The sequence below is a fragment of the Loxodonta africana genome, chromosome 11, assembly GCF_030014295.1.
Source record: "Loxodonta africana isolate mLoxAfr1 chromosome 11, mLoxAfr1.hap2, whole genome shotgun sequence".
Classification (NCBI taxonomy): domain Eukaryota; kingdom Metazoa; phylum Chordata; class Mammalia; order Proboscidea; family Elephantidae; genus Loxodonta; species Loxodonta africana.
Window position 1 is genome coordinate 100,910,229 of NC_087352.1, and position 24,573 is coordinate 100,934,801.

A 24,573-nucleotide genomic window follows, 5' to 3' on the forward strand; every position below is an offset into this window, starting at 1 on the left:
GTGTTCAGTTTATTCAGGAGACTTCTTTGCTTTTGATTTAGTCCAGTTGTGCTGACCTCTCCTGTATTGTGTATTGTCTTTCCCTTCATCTAAAATAGTTCTTGTCTACTATCTAATTAGTGAAAACCCGTCTCCCTCACTCCCTCCCTCCCCACCCTCGTAACCATCAAAGAATATTTTCTTCTCTGTTTAAACTGTTTCTCAAGTTCTTATAATAGTGGTCTTATAATAGTTCTTATAATAGTGGTCCTAACGTCCCTGTTTTTCTTCCCTGATCTTTATCATTTTAGATTTTATATTTCGGTGTTTGATCCATTTTTGAGCTCGTTTTTGTGCATGGAGTGAGGTGTGGGTCTTGTTTCATTTTTTTGCAGTTGGGTATCTAGTTACGCCGGCACCGTTTGTTAAAGAGACTGTCTTTTCCCCCACTCGAAGGGACTTTGGGCCTTTGTCAAATATCAGCTGCTCATATGTGGATGGATTTATATCTGGGTTCTCAATTCTGTACCATTGGTCTGTGTGTCTGTTGTTGTACCAGTACCAGGCTGTTTTGACTACTGTGGCTGTATAATAGGTTCTAAAATCAGGTAGAGTGAGGCCTCCCACTTTGTTCTTCTTTTTCAGTAATGTTTTACTTATCCGGGGCCTCTTTCCTTCCATATGAAGTTGGTGATTTGTTTCTCCATCTCATTAAAAAATGTCATTGGAATTTGGATCAGAATTGCATTGTATCTATAGATGGCTTTTGGTAGAACAGACATTTTTACAATGTTAAGTTTTCCTATCCGTGAGCAAGGTACGTTTTTCCACTCATGTAGGTCTCTTTTGGTTTCTTGCAGTAATGTCTTGTAGTTTTCTTTGTATAGGTCTTTTATATCTCTGGTAAGATTTATTCGTAAGTATTTTATCTCCTTGGGGGCTACTGTAAATGGTATTGATTTGGTGATTTCCTTTTGGAGGTTCTTTTTGTTGGTGTAGAGGAATCCAACTGATTTTTGTATGTTTGTCTTGTATCCTGATACTCTGCCGAACTCTTCTATTAGTTTCAGTAACTTTTTTGAGGATTCTTTAGAGTTTTCTGTGTATAAGTTCATGTCATCTGCAAATAGAGATACATTTACTTCTTCCTTGCCAATCTGGATGCCCTTTATTTCTTTATCTAGCCTAATTGCTCTGGCTAGGACCTCCAGCACAATGTTGAATAAGAGCAGTGATAAAGGGCGTGCTTGTCTGGTTCCCAATCTCAAGGGGAATGTTTTCAGACTCTTTACATTTAGGATGATGTTGGCTTTGTATAAATGCCCTTTATTATGTTGAGGAATTTTCCTTCTATTTTTTTATTTCCTATTTTGCTAAGAGTTTTTATCATGAATGGGCGTTGAACTTTGCAAATGCCTTTTCTGCATCAATTGATAAAATCATGTGATTCATGTCTTTTGTTTTATTTATATGATGGATTACATTAATTGTTCTTATGCTGAACCATCCATCATACCTGGTATGAATCCCACTTGGTCGTGATGAGTTATTTTTTTGAGTTCTATTGGCTAGAATTTTGTTGAGGATTTTTGCATTTAAGTTCATGAGGGATATAGGTCTGTAATTTTCTTTTTTTGTGGTGTCTTTACCCGGTTTTGGTATCAGGGATGTACTGGCTTCATAGAATGAGTTTGGGAGTGTTCCATCCTTTTCTGTGCTCTGAAATACCTTTAGTAGCAGTAGTGTTAACTCTGCTCCGTAAGTTTGGTAGAGCTCTGCAGTGACGCCAGCTGGGCCAGGGCTTTTTTTGTTCGAAATTTTTTTAATTACCTTTTCAATCTCTTTTTTTGTTATGGGTCTATTTAGTTGTCCTACCTCTGTGTTAGTTTAGGTAGGTAGTGTGTTTCTAGGAATTTCTTCTAGGTTTTCAAATTTGTTAAGAGTACAGTTTTTCGTAGTAATCCGATATGATTCTTTTAATTTTGGTTGAGTCTGTTGTAATATCGCCCATCTCATATCTTATTCAGGTTATTTCCTTCCTCTCCTGTTTTTTTTTTTGGGGGGGGTCAGTTTGGGCAATGTTGTATCAATTTTGTTGATTTTTTTTAAAAAACCAGCTTTTGGCCTTGGTAATTCTTTCCGTTGTTTTTCTGTTTCATTTAATTCTGCTCTGATTTTTATTATTTGCTTTCTTCTGGTACCTGAGGGTTTCTTTTGTTGTTCTCTTTCTATTTGTTCAAGTTGTAGGGATAGTTCTTTGATTTTGGCCCTGACTTCTTTTTGGATGTGTGCATTTCCTGATATAAATTGACCTCTGAGCACTGCTTTTGCTCTCTCCCAAAGGTTCTGATAAGAAGTGTTTCCATTCTCATTGAGTTCTATGGATTTCTTTACTCCATCCTTAATGTCTTCTATAATCCAGTCTTTTTTGAGCAGGGTATTGTTCAGTTTCCAAGTGTTTGATTTCTTTTCCCTGCCTTTTTTGTAATTGATTTCTACTTGTATGGCCAATGGTCAGAGAAGATGCTTTGTAATATTCCGGTGTTTTAGATCCTGCTAAGGCATGCTGTATGACCTAATATGTGGTCTATTCTAGAGAATGTTCCATGTGCGCTAGAAAAGAAAGTATACCTGGCAGCTGTTGGGTGGAGTGTCCTGTATTGGTTGATAGTGACATTTAGCTCTTCCATTTAGCTTCTTTCTGGATGACCTGTCCTTCACCGAAAGTGGTGTGTTGAAGTCTCCTACTGTAATTGTGGCCCTGTCTATCTCACTTTTCAGTGCTTACAGAGTTTTTTTATGTATCTTGCAGCCCTGTCATTGGGTGTATAGATATTTAATATGGTTATATCCTCCTGATATATTGTCCCTTCCTTATCCTTTGTGGTGGATTTAACTTTAAAGTCTGTTTTGTCAGAAAAGTCACTGCATTTTGATGGATCGATCTGAATAGTAGTAAAGTTAATATTCTTTGCATATGAAGACAATGTTACTGACCTACTTTTTGACCTGGGGTTTTTTTCCCCTATACTCCTGCCCCACTCCCACCCCCCACCCCCCATCTATATTCTCCTCCTCTTGTGACCAGGAGCTTGAACTGACGGTGTGCTTTTCGGATAGGGGTGTGTCTGCTGGGCAGGCCTGCTGGGCACACTGGCTCAGGAACAGCTTCTGTCCCAGCCAGAATACCTCACTTTTATTTTGAGGAATTATAAGATTTCCCTAGGCATGCAAAATTCTTTTTTAACATTAAATATATGTTTATACCTTCCTTCTATCCATCCCCTCCTTTTCTGATTTGTTTGAGAGGTAGCACAGTGAGTGGGGAGGACATAGCCTGGAGCCAGACTGCCCAGGTTCAAGTCTATGCTTTAATACCAGTAGGTGACATTGGGCAAGTTGCTGATCTCTCTGGACCTCAGTTTTCTTCATCTGTAAAATGGGGACAATGACAGTATCCACCTCATAAGATTTTTAAGAGGATCAAAGGAAATAATGTACAAAAAGCCATATTAAAATAGTACCTGAAACCTAGTAGGCCCCATAAAAGAGTCAGTTCTTCCTGTTCTTATTTATAAAGGGGATAACCTCTTTCTGTGAAATCCCTTCATACGTGTATCCTTCCGTGAAATGGAGCTGTAGCCTGTGCTGAAGGAGCCGGAGGTGGTATATGCACTCCGGGCTCGCCCACGCCTCTCCTTTGGTGGTGGCCTCGCACAGTCTGTCTCCCTGTCTCGCTAACCTCACGCAGGTGGCGGTGGTGGTGTGTGTGTTCCCATCAGTGTGAGGCTGTCCCCTCATGCCCCTACACAGGTCAGGGGCAGAGACAGGACACAGGGTGGTCTGCATTTGCTGACGGGAAAGCGTGTTACTCATGAAGTGAGAGAGAGGAGCCAGTCTTGTTAAACTTAGATGTTTGATACCCATAGGCCTGGTGAGCATTTTTAAATGATGATAATTTTACTGTTTCAATAGTACCTATTTCTTAGACTATCAAAATATTTTACAGTTACAGTACTTAGTCTCTATTTCACCGAATCCTCATGTCACTGATTAGGATACTTCCTGGACTTAATGGGAATTGAATGTCAGTCTGCTAACGGGCAGTTTGCCATGTTTTCCCATCATAAGGTGCTGTGCTGTGGGGATCTGCTGTATGCTCCCTCCTAGGTGGCTGTAGTGTAGGCAGAAGATGGCCTCTCACACTCAGGTTACTTTTGCCCCATCTGTGTGACCTTGACACGTTTGTTATTCTCAGTTCACTGAAAGTACTTGAAGTCCTCCCTTTGCAGGAATATTATGCCCCAGATTGAATGACATCCTATAGCTGTATCCTTGGAAGAAAAGCCACTACTCAAAACTCAAAATTAGGATAGTTATAAATTGACAGCAACATCACAGCCACTCTTTGAACTGAGACATTTCAAAGTCTATGAAAATCCTTTAACTTCTTGAGAATGAATAAAGTCTATAGTCTCGCTCAAACTCCAGATCTTCGGTGGTGGTGGAGGGGAATGGGCTTAGAAGAAAAAGGGTCGTGGACCATAGTGTTTGTTGTGCTTTTATGTAGCTTTCTGCTAGAGAGGAATGTGAAGAAAGAAGCTTCTGTTTGTGTTTGTTATTTTTATAACTTCTTGTGGAAAGAGATTCAGTGTTCTAGAAGTAGCTTGCCTACAGGGGGACTCAGACATCTTATCAGCACGAACTGTACTAATTCCTTACTTTGTCGCTAAGATTTACGAAGGACAAATACTAAGACGATAAAATGCACAGTTGTTGCTTTGTTCATTAGCAGCTTGATTCTGGTGATTCTAGTTTATTGCACTGTTTTTTCCCACCCATCTGACTTATAACAAGTTTTCATCCTGGGCAGTGTGTATGTTTGAGTCTAGGTTCTGCCACCTAGCTAGGACGTGATGTGACCTTAGCAATTGACCTTGCCCTCTCCACCCTGGCACCTTGCTCTCTGTAAGGTGGGGACAACAGGGTCACCTCATAGGGCTGTTGTGAGGCTTCAGAGCATTTGATACATGTCGGTCATCTTTATCATTATCAAAGGAAATTAAGATCACAGAAGATGCCATGACTCAAATAGAGCAGTCTAAGACCAGTGGTGTAGGATTGTAGCCCTGTAACTGTACCCTCGCTAAAAGCACTCTTAAAATATATTTAGGAAGACTTCTATCAAATTGGTAAAAAATTCTGCTTAAAGAGAGGTAAACTCCTGTTATCAGAATAATCATCATCTCACTGAATAAATAAACTATGACGGTCGTAATTCATTGTGATGAGTATATATAGGGATGTCACTTAAACATAGATGATTTGTCTCTGAAATACAAAATGATGTTTTGGGAGGAAAAATAACCCTCATAAAATTCTGTAAGGAGTATTTGAGGTACTGAGAAAGAAAAGGAAGGCAAATATCCTTTCCAATTACCTTTGCCTAGGTAATAGCCTCTCAGGAAGAAATGACGGAAATTAAATAAATCCACGTTGATACATAAAGCAGATGCTATTGCCCAGTCAGTCACCAGTAGGAACGCTTTTCTAGTTGTTTGTCTTTTAGCATCCAGACTCGTATTCGCTTGGTCAGTTCTAGTAGCCAGTAAAAGCTTTGTGGACATGGGCGTGTGTGTGGACACTGGTGGAGGGAAAGCGCTGGCCTCAGCCTCTGCCCTGGCCCCACGAGTTCCTCTGTGTCTGCCGAGCAGCTGCAGGCTGAAAGATCTCTGTATTTTCCAGGTGAATCAAGGAGAGAGGTGAGGAGAGTTTGCATCTTTTATTGACTAAAAAGCCAGGAGTCAGGAGTTCCTGGTAGATCATTTAACCCACGCCCAGATCTCTGCTATTTTGTTTTCCTGGTTAAATGTAGAGTTTCTCAAACTCCTTGTGGGACCTAGTGGTGTCAACAGTGTAGAGGTGACATCCTGGGTGCAGCTCGACTCTGGAACTTTAAGAGTGGGAATTATCATAGGACCTTCATCACACATGACTCCAAGACAAGGAAAGACGGCAGCAACCCTGCAGTAGTGGAAATCATGCTCTGACATGACCTGGTAGCTGGAGCTGCTTTCTATTCATGTAATCTTCCAGAGGGTAGATGTGGCCTATTTTCCATTTTTAAAATGTTGCTGCATTACATTCTGTCATAGGTACAGCAGGAAGCACAGGATGGGCTTTTCAGATGTAGACACTGTGGCACGAGGAGGTTCCTGGCTTGGCCAGCAAACGAAGGCAAACAGCGGAAGCCTACCCTCCAGGGACAGGAAGTCACGTGGAAAGAGACTGTACTGTCTTGGGGAGTTGGGCATTTCACTTGTTCTGTGAGGCTAGAACCTCGGTGTAATGGTGATTGTTGTGGATTCTTTAATGACCACAACTAGTTCTTATAGGACATTTGGTATATTGGAATAGGAACTAGCATCTAGTATTTGTACTATGACCTTGCCATTTTAAAACAGTACTGAATTCTAGTGACTTTTGTTTTTTTCTTTTTGGCATATATTGTAGATTGATAAAGTGTAAAATCATTTTGAGAAGCTGTAATATATATTATGTACAAATTCTTACCCTATGAGCTATAAAAATACATAGTCTTTATGCAAATAATAATTTACGTTCAGTGTGCCTATTAAATGTTTTTCCTCGTTTTTTGTAATCTTGCCCCTATTTCGCTGTTTTTATAAAGGTGTGGGAACCTAAAAAAGACCCATGGCCATCAAGTCAGTTTTGACTTACAGCAACCCATGTGTTACAGAGTAGAAGTGCCCCACAGGGTTTTCTGGGCTGTAGTCTTTACAGAAGGAGATCGCCAGACCTTTCTTCTGTGGCATTGCTGGGTAGGTTCAAACCGCCAGTCTAGGTTAGAAGGCGAGTGCAGACTGTTGGCGCTACTCAGGGACTTCCTCAAGGTATGGTAACTGGCATGTAATTTGCATTGTAAGTTTTTATTACAGAGGTAAATAGTGACAAAACCAGCTGTCAGTCTGTAAATGGAAGACTGCCATGCACCATAAACCTAACCAGTAAAGGAAATCTCATCTTGCACCCACTCAGCATTGCAGGGTGGTTAGGATGTGCTGCGCTTGTGCTGGACGTGTTGAGGACTGCCGCATCCTTAGGGATTTATGATCAATACAGTGAACTAGGGGAGAAACAGTGCTGGGTTTCTAGGGTGCTGTGGGTGCTGAGGCCCACCTTCCCTGCTCTGCCCTGGCAGGGCTCGAAGATACCCGGCCTCCTTTCTGCTGCTTACATGTGCTTTTCCTCCTCACTCATCAGTCCTGTATTTCCCTACTTTTCCCAAAATGGTCAGCATCTCCTCCTGCATGTGCAGTGTTGGATGGGAGGAAGGGCGGAGCCAAAGATAACTAAGCCCTGGGGGCACATGGCGTCTTGGGCAGACCGACAGATAAATGAGAAACAGTGTGATAAGGCTGTGGGAAAGGCCAGGTCCAAGAAGGGTAGTGAACACAGATGAGTTCTGAGGGTGAGGGGATGCAGCCCCAGAGCGCTTCACACGGGAAATCACTTAGCACTTAGGGGAGCTTTCTGGGGAGACAAGGACGTTCCCTGTCTCCAAGAAGAGAGAACAGCCAAGAAAGTCTCCCTGTTGCCCAGCGCACGGTAGGCTGACCTAGGTCAGTGTGACTGAGCTCTGAAGGAGGACTGTCTCTATAACCGATAGTGTTAAGGGCTGGTCCTTCCCCTTTACTCCAGATGCTTATAGGAAAGTGGGTTTTCAGCAGTGATGGAATGAAGTCTCCAGCCTTCCTTACCCTTAATTGTTCTCAAACATCGGTTCTGAGAGTCCCTCCTCGGTGAGGAGGCGTCTCTGTGCTGCTGAATATTTGAGGCCCAGCCATGACCCCTTACCTTTTACTGAGGACCATTGTGATTTCTCTGACATGCAGTAGCCCATCTGCTCCAGATGTTAAAGATAGACAACATTAGGAAAGTCTTCTAACTCCTAACATTAAGAAGGTTTTTAGAAATGTTTAGTTAGTTGTATGCTTTGATACAAGTACAATATATGTTTCCAAGCCATAAATTGGATTAAGTATCCAGTCATTAAGCTATTTAGGTAGTGGCTGTTTGATATGGTAAAGGTGTTTCATTTACGAGAGAGGACCGTTTTTCTTTATGAAGTTTTAGAAATAGCCACTGGGTGCTTTTTCTGTTTGTGATGTTATTGTAGTTAATCTGCTAATGAGATGATCTTCATTCTGGCTGAACAGATTCTTCATCCTAATCACTGTCAGTTAATCTTTGTTTTGTTTTCATATTAAAATCAGTAAATTATTTATAATCACAAGGTGATATTATTACCAGTTTCCTGATTGTGAATATGAATGCCCTTTTGTTTCATTTTTATTAAACTTCATGATTACAAAACAGTCCCAGTGTAGGACTGCTAAAGTTGGTTGATAAGAAGCATCTGACACGTTCAGACCCTGAGCAACTCTTAGCAGAGGGATTGATGTCAACAAAGATTATTCGCGCTGGCTGTTCTGAGGGATTCTTTTGATTTGAAGCAGAGCTCCAAAAGAGGCCTCACCTGCTAGTTCTTCTCAGTAAAGTAGCAGCCGCTGTGACAAGGTTTTAAAAGTTACAGCTCCCTTAGCTAAAAATTAAAAAAGAAAGAACCTCATTTAAAGTAATTGGAAACAAAAGTTAACTAGAACAGTGGTCACATGACAAAATACGAATTTGGTTCCTAATTGCCACCATAGAGTGCTGATGTGACAGTGAAATTCTGACTATTTACTGTCACGAAGACAATGATTTGTCATTAAGCTGTGCCTTTTTAATAGGACGTAGCAAATAGATCTGGGCAGTTTTTGTTTTCTAGACTGTCACTTGGAGTTACACTGTTACTTGCAAGTTATGAAGGCGCTGTGTCCACTGATACTGGCTGTACATAGATAGACATGCCTGATGTTTCAGGGCCCCCGCCAGGGTGTCATTTGACTTTGAAAAGCAAGTCCATTCCTGAACTGAAAGTGAAATTGAATTAACCGGCTCTCCTTCAGTGACCTTTGAAAATATATCTGGTGTGAGAGATTAGCTTTATTGTCTTGTGGCTTTTCTGTTCATGCAGCTTCTCTTTATTGTGCAGAAGGAGGGCTGGCTTGCTGCTGCACACAGCCCACCAAGATTGTAAACATGCCTTTTGGTATTGCCTTGGCATCTGCGGGATGTGACTAAGTATAAAGGTCAGTCGCATGTCTTTCACTTCACCTCAGACCCGTCACCTGACGTGGAAGTGTCGCATCTATTCCCAGAGTTGAGACCCGAGGGCGCAGTGTACCGTGCCCCGCAGCCATGCTGCACCAAGCACCCGGTGGCTGACGGGCTCTGGGAGCAGGCAGGAAGCAGCTCTTCCACGATTCTCACAGCTAGCCAGCTTCCCCTTCGTTTCTTTTTCTTAGCTGTGAAAATTGTGTAAAAAACATTGTTGAAATATTTAAGTTTTCTATAACTGAGATGCATACAAGGTAACATATACAAATGAAAATTTGGTATTAAAAATTATAGCTGAAAGAAAACAGCAAGTGTTGGCTTGGATATATGGAGAAATTGGAACCTTCATCTGCTGCTGGGAGCATAATATGATGCAGCTGCTGTGGAAAACAGTTTTGGTGTTTCCTCAAACAGTTAAACAGAACTACCTTATGACCCAGCAATTCTGCTCCTAGAAGACCTGAAAGCAAGGACGGTAGACTTGTATACCAGTGCCCATTGCTGCATTATTTACAATAGCCAAAAAGTAGAAACAACCTGAATGTCCATAAACAGACGAATGGATAAACAAAATGTGGTCATTCCATAAATGGAATATTACTCAGCCAAGAAGTTCTGATACATCTATGAAATGTATGAACCTTGAAAACATGATGCTGAATGAAGTAAGTCAGACTCTGAAGGACAAATACTGAATGATTCCGCTTAGATGAACTATCTCGAACAAGAAACGCATAGAGGTACAATTTTGTCTGTTGTTACCGGAGGAGCTGTAATGTGTTGATGTCAGACCTCCTCTGACTTCAGGAGGAGAGAATCACCATCAGCCCAAAACTGATCCCTGTGAAGTGGAGGTCAGGTGTACCGCCGCTTTCCAACTTGTTCACAATTTCCGGCCCTGGCCGTTCTCCCCATTGCACTCTCCTTTCTCTGCTGGGGTCAGTAATTTGTCGCAGTAGCCACACAGAACTAACAGACCATACTTAGGATTTTGTGGTTTATTAGGGAAGTAACAGGCTACAACTCAGGATACAGTTCATCAGTCAGAACGCTTCTAACCAGAACAATTCCCAGCTGCTGCTTAGCCGTGCCCACAGGCAGGCCATGCTTCTTGGGTCTCTGCTGCTGGGTCCCACTTGGCCAGGCCTCTGCCCTGCCTGGGCAAGTGTTACAGCTCTTTAGCTCTGCTGACAAGTGCCCAAAGGCACCCAGCTTCACCAGCAAGCCACCTGCCTGAAGGCTCTCAGCTCTCTCTTGCTGCATGGGTCGGCAAGCCTGCTGCAGCCGTCTCACACCGGTCTCCTGGTTCTCACGCTCTCATGCCACTGCGGCTCATGCCATGTTCAGTGTTACAGCCTTCTATGTCTCCTGGGTCTAGGAGGTTTTCAGCTTAGGAACTTCAGATCCAGAGGATACATTCTTCCACTCCAGGCTCTTCTTGATGGTAATGAGGTCCCTTGCAGCCTCTGTGGGATTAGCCCTTATAAGCCTAGCCGGGTGGCAAAACAGATCAGTCTCCTTGGTAGGCCACAGTCGCCCAGTTTGCTGATAATCAACCACTTGCTGCAAGGGTTTTACGTACCTTATTTGCATAGGAAACTGTCCAGTCTCTTTGCAAGATTGTGGCCTGGCAAATCGTCTTAGCAGAACTACAAACCCAGGGCCATAAAGACCATATAAAGAGAGAAACCCATGGCTCTGCAGGGGTGCTGGTTTTCTGTTTGAGGTGATAATATTTTTTTTGGAAATGGATAATGGCCATGGTTGCACAGCACGGTAAATGTGATTGATGTCACTGAATTACACATTTAAGACTGACTGAAACAGCAACACTTTGTGATACATATTTTACCACAGTGGGGAAAAAAATATGTATTCATCTGAAGTTTTAAGGGCTGAATTGGAAAAGGAAGATGATACATGATGGTTTGCTTAGTAATATCAAAGTGAATAAAAATTAAAATTGGGTAAGTTAATTTTTATAAAAGTAAATTTGTAAAGATAATTTTTGCCACGTTTATACTTTAATTTTCATCACTAATTTTTTGTGAATGCTAAAAATTAATACATTAATTTCTAAACTCAGACTATGGCTGTTTGAAATCAAGATGAAAACTCTCCCAGTGTTCCATTTAAGAATTTTCCTCAAGATAACGTTCTTTTAAAGCTATTCACTTTTTCATCTAATTTTTAAATGTCATTTTTAAAATGGGTTCCATGCTAAACTTATAATGGTAATAAATTATATTATGAACAGCAAATGCTAGATAGATGGTTCATTAGAAAGCCTAACAGAGACTGACATTCACATCTGAGTCCCGAAGTGAGAGAGTGTCTCGGTAGGCACAGATATTGGGATACTTCTGTCTGTACCTTTTGGGATTTAGGGGTAACGGTTTTTTGTTTTTCCATTTTTCTGGTACTGATATAAAATTACAAAATAGGATTACTTTTGTAGCAGATTGCTTCTCATTTCTTTTATTTTGTTTTATTTATAGGTGTTGACTTTAAAATCAAAACCGTAGAGCTAAGAGGGAAGAAAATTAGATTACAGATCTGGTAAGTGGAAGCGTGTGCGCCCGTAGTGTGCTGTGTATGTCTCACCTCAGTTGATGCACTTGTCTAATAAAATTAACTCTTAGAGCTGGTTTGCCTCTCCCACTTTTCTTCTCTTTTGCTAATTTTAAAATTAAATGGACAGTGCTTCCTTCAAGAGAGACTTTATAAGAGAGTTTACTTCTTTCATACCCCATTTGCACACGGGGAATTGTGGAAACAGCAGTGTTATTTCAGTGGTAACTCATTTGGAGCCTTCATGCCTGTATTTCCAGTCATTTGGCATGCATATCAAAACTGTCATCACTAAAATAAGACTGCTCAGTTGCTTGTCTCCATGTCTGTAAAGTTATTTTGTATGATGGCGTTCAAAGAAAGTCCAGTAGGTTCATACCCAGGCTTGCCCGATTAAAGGCAAGCTGCCCATAGGAGAATGCAGAGGCTCCTTCATGGCCCAGTGTGAGTGTGCTTGCTGTGGGCTGAGCCTGATCCTGCCGGTGTGGCACTGGGGCCCCGTGAGGTGATCCCTCTATTAGTGCAGCTAGAAAATGAAGCCAGGGCCCCTTCTCTGAAGGAAAGCCACTTCTCAGAGTCAGCTTCCTCAGAGCCTAACCTTAGCGAGTGAGTAAGCCAGCCACACCACAGCTGTGCCAGCACTGAGAGCCCTCAGCCGGCTCCTCAGGCCTGAGGCCGTGCACTGTGCCGCCAGCAGTGCTCTCCAGAAGGAAGGAGCCGGGGCTGGTGGCGGTGGAAGGCTGGCACCCTGCCGTTTTCTGAGAATGCCGTTTTGTTTCTCGTGACACAGATGCGCTCTGCTTACTAACTCCGCGCGCAGGTCGCTCGGCTCTGAGTGTTTGTCCGGCGTGTGTGTGTGTGCTTTCATCTGCGCCACTGGCTGCTCATCTGTGGCATCCGTGAGTGTTAGTCCCCTGTCTCCATTCCTCATCTGTGTCCCTGTCTGGGCGTCCTGCAGCCGAACCAGCCTGCTTGCCTGAGGTAATACCTTCATTTCATCATGTCACGCTCATAACTCACCTTAAGGATTTTTGTTTGTTGTTTTTGGCTTAATTATGAAACATTAACAGTCTTGCCTAAAATACTACTTGAATAACTAAATATAGATATTTCTTATATTACTCCATGATTGAAAAGGCAGCAAACTTTGTACTTTGTTGCCCATTTTTGAAGTCTGGAAATGGCAACAAAGCATTTTGCACAGATGTTGCTGTTTCTAATTGTAAGCTCTTTAAAATAAAGACAGCATCTTTAAAAGATTTGGGGTATGTCCATCTCTGTGTCTAGCACCTGTGGGTGAAGTACTTTTCGATGAGATTGGTCACAAAGGGCCATATGGCTAACATTCAGCTGTTTGTGAAGCTTGCTGGTGTCTGATGACCTCAGCGTGTCTGCAGAGAAAAATCTTATGTAATGTAGTCAAATGTGTTCGTCTCTGCCGGGGTAACCTGGCTTGGGAAAGGATGTCCACATGTTCTGGGGCCTCCTGGACATTCTGCCTGCTAGAACTTCCTGATGCTGGGGATATTTAGTACCTCTGGAGTCTAACTACAGTGCCTTTAATGCGGATCCAGGAGGGCCCTGCCTTATCAGATTCTACTCTGAAACACATTTCTCATAGGTATAAGAGCATTCTCAAAAAAAGACCTTCTCTGCTTCTCCCTTGACTCTTCACTCCGTGCCTTTGGCCTCTGAATGTTTTAAACTCTTCTCAGCACTGGTGAAGAATATAACTCAGAGACGAAGGATGAGAGTCCTCTAACTTATCCAATGGTTGGTAGCAGGGTTTCTACATAGAATATTCCAGTGATTCAGTTAGGAAGTGGGATTTGTCTTTTCCTGAAGGGATTTTCAGCAGTGAGTAATATATTTATAATATACCAGCTACTTTGTTAATCACATAATATTAAGGATATGATTTTTATCTTCTGAGGTATTTTAAAAGATGAAAAAAACTTTTTCTTCATTATTGCTATCCATTTGGTAAAAAGTAGATCTTGGAGTCATGGTTCTAATTGTTGTTGCTGCTATTGTGTGCCCTCTAGTCAATTCTGACTCATAGAAACCCCATTCAACAGGGTAGAACTGCCCCGTGGGCTGTAATCTTTACAGGAGCAGATAGCCAGGTCTTTCTCTGGCAGAACTGCTGGTAGGTTCGTACCACCAGCGTTTTGGTTAGCACTTAACGATTTGGCTAGCACATAACTATTGCCACCGGGGCTCTTTAATTCTTATTACTTATTGGAAGTAATGGGTGGCTCTATTGGGCTTATGAGCAGTCCGCTGTCTGATGGTGTTGTATCTGCTTTGTCGTAGCATGTGGTTGTCAGTTGGGACTCAGTAGACAGTGCTGTGCCAGTGATAGCTGAGCTCTGATTTTCTAAGCGATAACCCCCTGAGAGTGTTGGTTTCTGGACACAGCCGAGCTAACAAGGTATTATTTACTGTAGAGTCGTAGAAGTTTAAAGTACTAAAAGCTACAACGCCATCGTCCCATTTCCACCTGACCTTTTATGTCATTGTCACATTTTTGGTTCCTTGATTATCTGTGGTCAGAAAAGGGACCGTTTCTCTCATCGCCATACTTAAAGTATGTATGCAAAAATGTTATGTAAGTCTAGCTGAAATAAAATGTGTGGACTAATGGTGCTTTGGATATACTTCAAACGCTGTACTGGAAATCATACAAGATGAGTTTACAGTCATTGTTTGAAATGGACTTGAAACCATGAATTTGCCTCCTACCTTTAGAGAAAAAAAAAAATTTTTTTTTTTTTTTTTAGGCAAGCATGAAATTACAGTGATACATATTAGGATTCCCTTGTTCTGTAAATCATTCTGGTCTTCACTGTTTGGGAAATTTAGTTTTAACCAGCTATTCTTTATGTTGGTATCGTGCTCATTTCCTTTACTTCTCTGCTTAGAAGAGATGGACTGTTTCAGGTATTTGAAATTATTTCCTGCATATTAGTAGTTTCATCATTTAAATGGGTATATTAAATACAACCAATAAGGATCTTTGAATTGCTTAAGCATCATTTTATTACCTAGCTGGGGAAACAGAATTGCAGGAATTTTTCAATTTGTACCAGAAGCAGAGAAAGAAGAAGAGATCACGTGCCAGCTGTAATAAATGATGAGTTAGCCGGCATGAGTAAACTGTGAGCCTCCAGGAATCAGTTTTCTGTCGTGGAGGTGGAAATTCAGGCTGACAGAGGTGAAGATGGGAGACAGCAGGATTGCACATCATTAGGAACAGGCAGAAGCGTGGCTGGGGTGCAGTACGTTACCATCACCTAGAGTTTTGAAAAATAGAGGCCTGTGTGGGGTTTTTAGGGTACTGGCTCCTAGTTGGTATTTAGTAAATCTTCGTTGAATTAATCGATCTTTCACCCACCCTGTTCTTTGATCATACATGAGAGAGCGTAGGGTTTAATATGTAGGGAATAGATCAAGGAGAGGGACTTTTGGGAGGAATAGAAAATAAAAGCTTTCTCAACCAAAATATTTGGGAATTTGGCATATTCTCTCAGAGGAAGGTGCTTTTTTACCTCTTGCATTCAGAGCCAGGCATAAAAAGATGGAATTTAAGGAGCGACTTTAAATGGGGAAATGTGAACTTCTTAGTAGTTTTTTGTAAAATGAAATTACTTACTCATTTATCTGTTAGAATGATTGCCTCAGATTTTGTGTTTTGGAGTCACTGTGTCCTGTTTTTGTATGTCTGGCTTAAAGCGGACAGACAGAGCTAATTTCATGTTTCTAAGATTCTTAGGCATCCTGGATGGTCCAGATGGTTAACGTGCTGGTCTGCTAACCAAAGGTTGGGGGTTCAAGTCCACACAGGCACCTCAGAAGAAAGGCCAGGCAACCTGCTTGCAAAAAACCAGCCGTTGTGAACCCTGGGGAGCACGGTTCTACTCTGATACATATGGGGTTGCCCCGAGTCAGTGTTGACTCAAAGGCAGCTGGTTGGTTCTAAGATGCCTGAGTCTGCTATTCACACAGCTTTCTTTACTATATCACAAATGCCTTTTACTGTCATATTTTTTGTTGGATTTTTATTACAGTGTCTATTATCTTTATTTTCTCTGTTGATCTCCCAGTTTCTGAATTATAAATACTTTGTGTATAGAAATGAATGTGAGTTGATTTACACTAAAAGGCAGCTTAAAATTACTTAGAATAGACATATTAAAATTGTAGTTCTGAGAATGCTCAATGAAGATCTTACATCTAATTGCTATTTAAGTTAGTGATGTGCCTATATTGTGCCAAGCACAAATTTCAGAGTAGAAAAATGTGTGTTATTTGACTTTTTAAAGAAATGGGAGATGCTGTTTTGTAACAGTATTCAAACAGCACAGAACGTTTTTTACAACGTTGAAAATATTTTGTCAGATTCTAAGCTGAATAAGCCATAACTTTTGATAGAACAGGGAAGCACGCTCTGAAAGGTTGGAGCCTTACTGGTTTGGGGAGTAGAATGTCTGCCCCCAATGCCTAGGAGCAGAGAAACAGCGTTCCTCATTGACTGCACGTGTAATTGAAATGGTGTCTGAATCCCTTCCTTCTCAGCCTGGGAAGCTGCCTGTCAGTGTGGTTTTTACGTTGTTTTTAGAAATCCTGAAGAACTCAGCCTCCATCTATCATATTCTTTAGTTTTCCAATATCTTGGCAGTTCTGGGTCAAAAAATAATGTTTATTTTGCCTTGAGGAGGTGTCAGCTCTCCACATTCCATACGTGTCTCCTGTTCAGTGCGTGTTGGTTGCCTGCCTGCTGTGGACCAGGCACTGTAGTGTCCAGCCAAGGGCACCAGTGTGGTCTCACTGCCTCTTGAACAAAGCACCTGGCTTTGCTGTATGTGGAAAGAATTTCCAATGAGCTTGTTTGTGTGTTTGTTTGTTTAACACTGTAATGTAACATTAATGGAACTAATTTGGCAGGAAGTCTAGCCTGAACAAAGTCATGAGTCTTAGCAACATTTTCAAAGAGTGTTTTTGCGGACACAGGCCCACAGGTGCACCTCAGGAGTCTCTTTTCATCAAATACATTTGAAAAACCTTGCAGCGAAGCATCTTGCTTATTTCTTGTTTAATCTGTTGCCACTCTCCCCCGCACCCAAGTACTTTACCGTGACCTTGACTTATTTGATACTTGACTGGTTTCACACACCTCCTGCTAATGTGCCTCAGAATTAGGATTCCTTGGGACTCGCTTTGGGAAAAGCTAAATTATAGATCAGAAGCCTATTATATTTATTTGTCGAAGAGTCTCATTTGTAATTAGATATATATGATGGTTCTCAAACAGTTTTTTTTTTTTGGCTTATTAGATGGAGAAAAAAATTCTACTTGGGTAGACTGTTAACATGCTTGCTTGTGTCACTCTTCATGTTGAAATGTTCGTCTTAAGCCTGGGGAATAGTTCTTAATATTTCAGCTAAGTGGTAGGAGAATACAGACTTTTACAAGTTTTTGCAAACCTATTCAGTATCTCTCTTCCCTTTTTCTCAGTGACACACATGAGCACAAAATACCAATTTAGGGAAGCAAAATACCTAGAAAAACTTAAGTATAATGCTTTATGACAAAAAATAAAACAGTTTAATATCAGCCCACTTCCTTGTACATCTTTGTTATTCCTCTGATTCCTTCCATATCAATTTCCTTCAGAGTCTAGTAGATCAGGGATTTAGATCCTTCCAGAACAAAGGTCTGGTTTTGTGGGGGACAAGGTGTGTTCAGGTGCACTTACATGATTTATAGTACTAAATTACCTTATACTCATAATTGTATTACAGAATATCAAAAAACTCCTTCCAAAGATATTGTTAGCTTTATTAACTCTTAAGAGATGAGTTAAGAAATAAAATATTGCTTTTATGCTTTTCTTTGTGAATTTTCGCTTTGGAAAGACAGTTCATTGGAAAAAATTAAGATTTTGCTATGTGCTGGATTTTAACATCTTTAGTTAAATTATTAGAAGTAAGGATGGCGAGACTTCGTCTCACGTACTTTGGACATGTTATGAGGAGGGACCAGTCCCTGGAGAAGGACATTATGCTTGATAAAGTAGAGGGTCAGCAACAAAAGAAGAAAACCCTCACTGAGATGGATTGACATAGTGGCTACAACAGTGGGCTCAAGCAAAACAACAGTTGTAAGGATGGTGCAGGCCCAGGCAGTGTTTCGTTCTCTTGTACACAGGGTCGCTGTGAGTTGGAACCGAGTTGACAGCACCTAACAACAAAAGTTAAATTATTATGGATCTACTTTCTCCCTTCCCCCTTTTGTTATGATTGTCTTTTTGTCATAAAAATTCCTTTTTCTTTTTTTTTTTAATTTCAAAACCTTGGTTTGAACGAAATTGGGAAGTCTTTATGTTTTAGTTTCACTTTAAGAGCTCCAAAAGCCCCGCTGCCAGTAGTCATAACCTGTGTACAGGTGTGGCGCAGAGTCAGGAGTTAGCTGATGGGAAGAAGGACATGCTTGTAGGAGGGTGCCGCTCTGCCTCCGGGGGCGGGGGGGGGTCAGGCGCTGCTGCTTGTCACCACAGGATGGCCCCGTGCTGCTCATCGAGACTGCCTTCTCAGAGCATAGCAGAGAAGCTCTCCTCTCTCCTCACCTGAAAGTAAGGGGTAAACTGCCACCCACACCCCAGCCCCACCTCAGCACTAGCGCTGGGGGCTGGGGAGACGTGAGCCCTCTGGGGACGTGGAGGGCATGCATTCCGTGTAATCTCAGGGTTCCCCCGCTTCCTGCCTGGGGGTGTGAGCGCACGTGTGGGCATGCATGTGTGCATACATGTGAAATGTATACTCCTTGTGTGTCGTCATCGCTCTCAGCTTTGTTTGTAATTGTTCTGTAAATCCCCAAAAGTGGGCTGCTTTTTAAGGACTGTATTGTTCAAACTTTTTTTTCCTTTTTTATCTTAGAAACGTGTATTTTGACGGTGTGTGATACCCACTGCTGATTGCCTTTTAAGGGAAGAGTTATTCCAGATACTTAGTTAATCTTGGCTCATAACCCGTCTCCATTCACCCACTGTAACTGTTAACCACGTACAATTGTGCCTTGTGTTTCAGGTAGTCCTAGCCAGCTGAATTCTTACCGCTCTCTTTCAGGGGAAGAAAGACATAGACATGGTGCTCTTGTTCCCTCCTAGTAGAAAAACAAGTGTGATACATGTTTGCATTGGAATGTGGTGCTCCTTCCTTTGTTCATTGCTCAGAAACTGATTTCTGCTGCTGTTTCTTAGGGACACAGCAGGTCAGGAGAGATTCAACAGCATTACCTCAGCTTATTACAGAAGTGCCAAGGGGATCATATTAGTCTATGACATCACCAAGAAAGAGACATTTGATGATTTGCCAAAATGGATGAAGATGATTGATAAGGTAGGTGTTGGATTTTTCTCTTAGATATGAGCTTTTTGCTTATGGGTGTTAATCATGATAAAAGACAGGAGGTGGAAACCTTTATGAGCGTGCTTTTATATACTAAGCATCGTTTACTCCATATTACACCCTTCAGAGTAGATATGTATTCCTGTGTTATATGAGGCAGGGAAGGATTAAATTCAGCCGGGAGTTTTATTCTAGCACCGTGGACCGTCTTAACTTCAAAGCCTAGACATGCTCATTCAGTTATATCTGCTGCTTCCAGGGAATTAGCCAGAGGGCACTTTTGTTACTGTGGGTGGTCCAGCTTGAGCGCCTGCCCACCTGTCAGTGTCCTCGGAGTACATGTGCCCTCCAGGGATCACCATCCCTGTAGCTCTGCGGACAGGCTTCCGGCATCACTGGACACTCACGGTTACCAGCGTCCCTTAGTTAACTGTTTTGAACAAAAGAAGATGCTATTCTTTGGCTATGATTAAATATATTCAGATAGCCTGTATCTATATGAGCAGTGTAAACCGTGGGTTCCCCTCTGAAGACTGTGTACTCAGAATACACAGTGAGAAGGCAGAGCAGCTGGGGGAGAAGTAGTGGTACACAGGCGATCAAATTCTGAGAGTTTTCTGCCTCTTATGGGATAATTTAATGTTCAGTCACTTTGCATATATTAGCACACCTAATGTGGATAGGATTTTGTTTAAAAATTGTATTTAAACCAGTTGTTAAATAATGTTGGAGAATGTTTGCCAGTTTTACCAAGCATGTTGTCAGTGAGTCAGGGACCAGGGCTCCTAACTTTACAAAGATGCATCGGCCCTCAGAGGGGCGCTGCTCTCCCTGCTTTCAGTCAGACCTGGGCGCCACACTTCCTGCTCTGTAGCGGGAGCCGCAGGCTGTGCTGCCAGGGAACTTAGCAAGGGGCAAGCCTCACCGCAGTCTAAAATTTGAAGAAATGGCCTAAGTCCTAAGGGCCCCATTAGGTGCTTCAGTCTCTGTGTTTTCCTCTTTTAGTTGAGTTTCCAATTAATTGGTAATTGTTTCACTTGTTAAATGCTGAAGTCTTAAGGTCTGATGCTCCATGTGATACTTTGATACTTACTCTTGATTTTTACTTGAGTAAGTTCTGTCCACCGTTTGTTGGGTGCTTGTTGCATACCAGGCCCTGTTCTTAGTCCTCACCGCAGCCCTAGCAGGCAGCCACCCACACGTCACCCAGAGGGAGGCTGAGATGCCTTGCTTGGCAGAGTAACTTGGCTGAGTTCACACAGTTCAGGTGGCTTTTGTTGTTATACATAAAATTAAATGAGTTACTCAAGTTACTTTGTTTTCTTAATTATAAAATCAATGATAACTTCATTAAAGAAAATTTGGAAAATCAAGAAAAGCACAAAGACGTAAATGGAAAATCTATCGTTCTACCACCCTGAAAGACTAAATGGGACTCATACTCCATTTAGTTTTAAATCCTTCTTATTTTGCAGATACTCTATCATGAAGTTCTTCCTGTCTCATTAAATGTTTTTCCAAAGCATGTGTTTTTTATAGCTGAATTTTGGATTTACCTCAACTTACTTAATTCTCATCTGTGTTGTTTGACATTTAGGGGTTTTTTTTGACAGATAACCATTTTGAGTTTGGAGCTCTGCCTGTATTTTGAATCTTTTTTTAGGCTAAATCCTTAGGGATTATTGGATCAAAGGCTACAAACATTGTGGCTCTTAATGCCTTTTACCAAATTGCATTGTGAAATGTGGTGCGCCTGTGAGTACATCATTGTGGTCAGTCCTGCCTGGGACGTGTAGACTCTCAAAGACTTGTGGAATGAATGAACAAATGCGTTAGCGAGTGCGATGCGAGCTTGGTTCACGCTGTTAGTAGATGACAGTGCCCATCTTGGAAATGCAGCTTCTGTTACCGTTCCACAGTATGCTTCCGAAGATGCAGAACTGCTCTTAGTCGGAAATAAGCTGGACTGTGAAACTGACAGAGAAATCACCAGACAGCAAGGCGAAAAGGTAAGAGAAATATGTGGCGCATAAGAAAGAAATCACTGTTGTCCTGCTCTCTGTTTAGTTGTCGATAATACCTTCTCTTTTAGCAAGTTACTTATTTTTTAAAATTAGGAAATATTTCAAGCATAAAAAAGTACAAAGAATAACATACCGTATTTTATATCTGTGGTATGAAAAATATTATGGTATTGCATATTTATGTCTATACTGGATAGAGCCATCACTAAGAGTTTTTAAGAGAAAGAATTATGGATACAGTTGTCCTATAATCACGCCCTTCTCATTTGTTTACATTTGTTTTGGGATCAGAGAAAAAATGTCAGCACGTTCTGCGTTGTTATCTAACCTCATATTTTATACAAGAAAACATTCTTTTAAACTGTAAAATTGCTGTCATGGTTTTCCCTTACTCTAACATATTTTAACCTCCCCTGGTTTTTGCTATGGACTCAATCATGGAGAACCAGTGATACTCATATTTGAATGTCAGATGCATTGCAGTTATAGAAACTTTGACAAGTCATTTGACTTAAAGAGCCTGGTATCATCTTAGGGGTTTTGGTTGTGTGTGTATGTGTGTGATTTACTTACCATGTAAGAAGTCGCTGTACTTTGTGAAATGTATGCCTGTGCATGGGTGGGGCTCTGCAGACCTCCTGGTCCCACCCCTTCACTTTGAGGCTGAAGCCCAAAGGCCATGGCTTCTCTAGACACAGTTCCTGGTGGGTCAAGAGCCAGGCCTCGTGCTCCGACAGCAGACTGCGTTGTACCCCACCCACAGGATTTTTTTTTTTTTTTCAGTTTGCACAGCAGATAACTGGGATGCGGTTCTGTGAAGCAAGTGCCAAGGATAATTTCAATGTGGATGAAATATTTCTGAAACTTGTTGATGACATTCTGAAAAAGGTAGAAAGGGAAGGATCTCGAAGTATTTAATGTGAAATCTGTTGTTTTATTATTTTTTTGTTTAGAAAAGAAAGTATGGTAGTTACTCTGGGGCTCAAGAACCAGGTGAAGTTAACTAGGCCCAGGGTACCCAGTTTGCTGTCGTGGCTTCAAGCTCTGCCCGTGGGTTTTCAGTGTCACTTAGCATTGATGTTATAATACACATGCTTAGCGTGGAAATACAGTGGGTGGGTGACTTGAGCCCTGTGACAGCGTGCCATGTTCCTTGGGCATTTATTTGCTTTTCTTTTTTCCTGTTTCCCATGAGAATTAATTTAAATACAGACAGTGGAGACTAGCAAAGTCCGCAGGTCTCTGAGCTGAGGAAAGAGCCCCTTGATACTGCCCACCTTGGCATCTGCTTCCCCAGTGGGTGCCTCATGCCAGTACTGGGGCCTCAGTATTGCAAGAGATTTGTAGACAACTTCGGTGAGCAGCAGTAGCTTCTTTGGGCGTCTTTAAGCTTACCTTCAAAGATTTTTAGTAGGAAGTTTATTTACAGTATTATTAAGTGTAATCTGCTCAGTTCAAATATAACTCAGAAGCTTTTACTAAAATAGTGGTTTATATAATTGCCGGAGGAGGTTATTTCTTTCTTTAGGAATGATAAAACTAAGCCCTGAGAATGCGGAACCATTTATTTATGTATTAATGTGTTAAACTTTCATTGTACTGGGCTCTCTGGAAGTAAATGTCCACAGACAGCAAGTATTTATGACGCTGGTCTACTCTTTTTTAACAAAGGGTTTTAAATAGGCTGGGCAGTGTTAAGGGTTTTGACAGGAAGCTCCGTGCACCTGGTTTTTTATTTTTGGCTTAATATTTTGACGTCTGGTTAAACTTCGATGATTGGAGGAGTTTCTGTAACGATACTTTTGTGTTATTGTGTGATTTGCAAAGCATTTACATGTACGTTGTATAGTAAACTGTTGTCTGTCTGCCCAGGTTTATTGGTCTTTTTCCTTTGTCCTTAAGATGCCTCTGGATATTTTAAGGAATGAATTGTCCAACAGTATCCTCTCGTTACAACCAGAACCCGAGGTTCCGCCAGAACTGCCTCCTCCGAGACCACATGTCCGATGCTGTTGATTTGCTACTTCGGAGACGTGGTGGAAATGATTCCTGGGAAGGGGAAGAATGTTCTATTCTGCACTACAATCATTTTGACAGTTTCCTTTCGCACTTTGTAATCCAAGTCAGAGCTATACAGTAACTTGTAAATATGCAAATATGCAATCCTGGGTAAAGTTTGGTTATAATTACATATTTCCCTCCAAATTATTATATTCATTGTCCCAGTGTCTAGTTACATGGCCTGGGAAACGTAGTACTTCTAATATGAAGAATGGGAAAGTTGAAAGGTATCATGTTTCTTGAGATAAATATTACAATTGTCCTTGTTAATTATATTCTGAGGACAGAAGATATTCTGATAAGAGAAAATGTGGTGCTTTGCTTACTGTTTTAAAGAAAATTTGTAAAACTAAAGACTTTTTGAAAAAAGCTATCTTAAGTGCTTTTTCTTTATTTAGAAGAGATTTTCCCCACAGCTGTAGCATCTTTGAAGTATTGGAGTATTTCTGCACAAAGCAAAGCTCCCGTATAGCAGCCATTGGTTATTTATTAGTGTTCTGTGTGGTAGGCTATTATAGTTAGAGGTCCCCAGGCCACAGAGCCGCCATCTTGGTTTCCTAACGACATGCCCTGTACTTATAAGAACTCTAAAGATTCAATAAAGAAAGAGATGTTTTTGAAACTATAGAAGATTTTAAAATAACGCTGCTGTCCTAAACAAATCCTGTTTAAAGGAATTTTAAAGAGATACATTTTACTATATCAAAGAACATACATGTATATGCCTAAACATTCTGTACCTTTGTAATGATAAAGCTTTTCTCCGTATGGTGGAGCTTATGCCTATTAAGCCTGGATGTGTTCAGTTTTTTTTTTTTTGGTCTGATAATGAATTTGTGAACTCTTATCTTTGATATATCTTTTAAACTTCACTGTTTTGTTTAGTCAAAGTAAATAAGCAATTACGTATTTGAATAACTTGGCGTGTCTTGAATGTTGTGGTATTGAAGAGCATTGTGGTCTTTCTACACTAATGAAGTGCAAATAAAATTTTGTATTTATGAATGACAGGTGAGTTGGCCCCTTTATTTGTGCAATTATAGATTGTATATATCTGACTGTTCTTCATAAACACGTCTTTTGAATGTCGTAGGTAGAAAAAATATGCACATAACTTTTATCATCAACACTTGATCATGGATTGTGCCAGTTATTAGCCTGTTGTCTCTCACATCAAACCCACCCTTTTATTCTCTGCTCTTTGATGCTGGGGCTGAGACTGTATGTTTGCCAAACTCTTGTTCTTCCTGTTAAAATCTGTGATGAGAGGAACTTGAACTCAG

General features: G+C 41.2%; 1 protein-coding gene across 1 annotated transcript in view; it reads left to right on the top strand.

Annotated features, from left to right (window-relative positions):
* Positions 1-24,298, top strand: part of RAB12 (RAB12, member RAS oncogene family) — a 34,879-nt gene extending 10,581 nt beyond the window's left edge. The window contains exons 2-6 of the mRNA XM_064294706.1: positions 11,724-11,784; positions 19,058-19,196; positions 21,125-21,214; positions 22,013-22,117; positions 23,132-24,298. Of these exons, the coding sequence (XP_064150776.1) occupies positions 11,724-11,784; positions 19,058-19,196; positions 21,125-21,214; positions 22,013-22,117; positions 23,132-23,245 (509 nt within the window). The 3' untranslated portion in view covers positions 23,246-24,298. The remainder of the gene's footprint in view (positions 1-11,723; positions 11,785-19,057; positions 19,197-21,124; positions 21,215-22,012; positions 22,118-23,131) is intronic.
* The last annotated feature ends 275 nt before the right edge of the window (positions 24,299-24,573 follow it).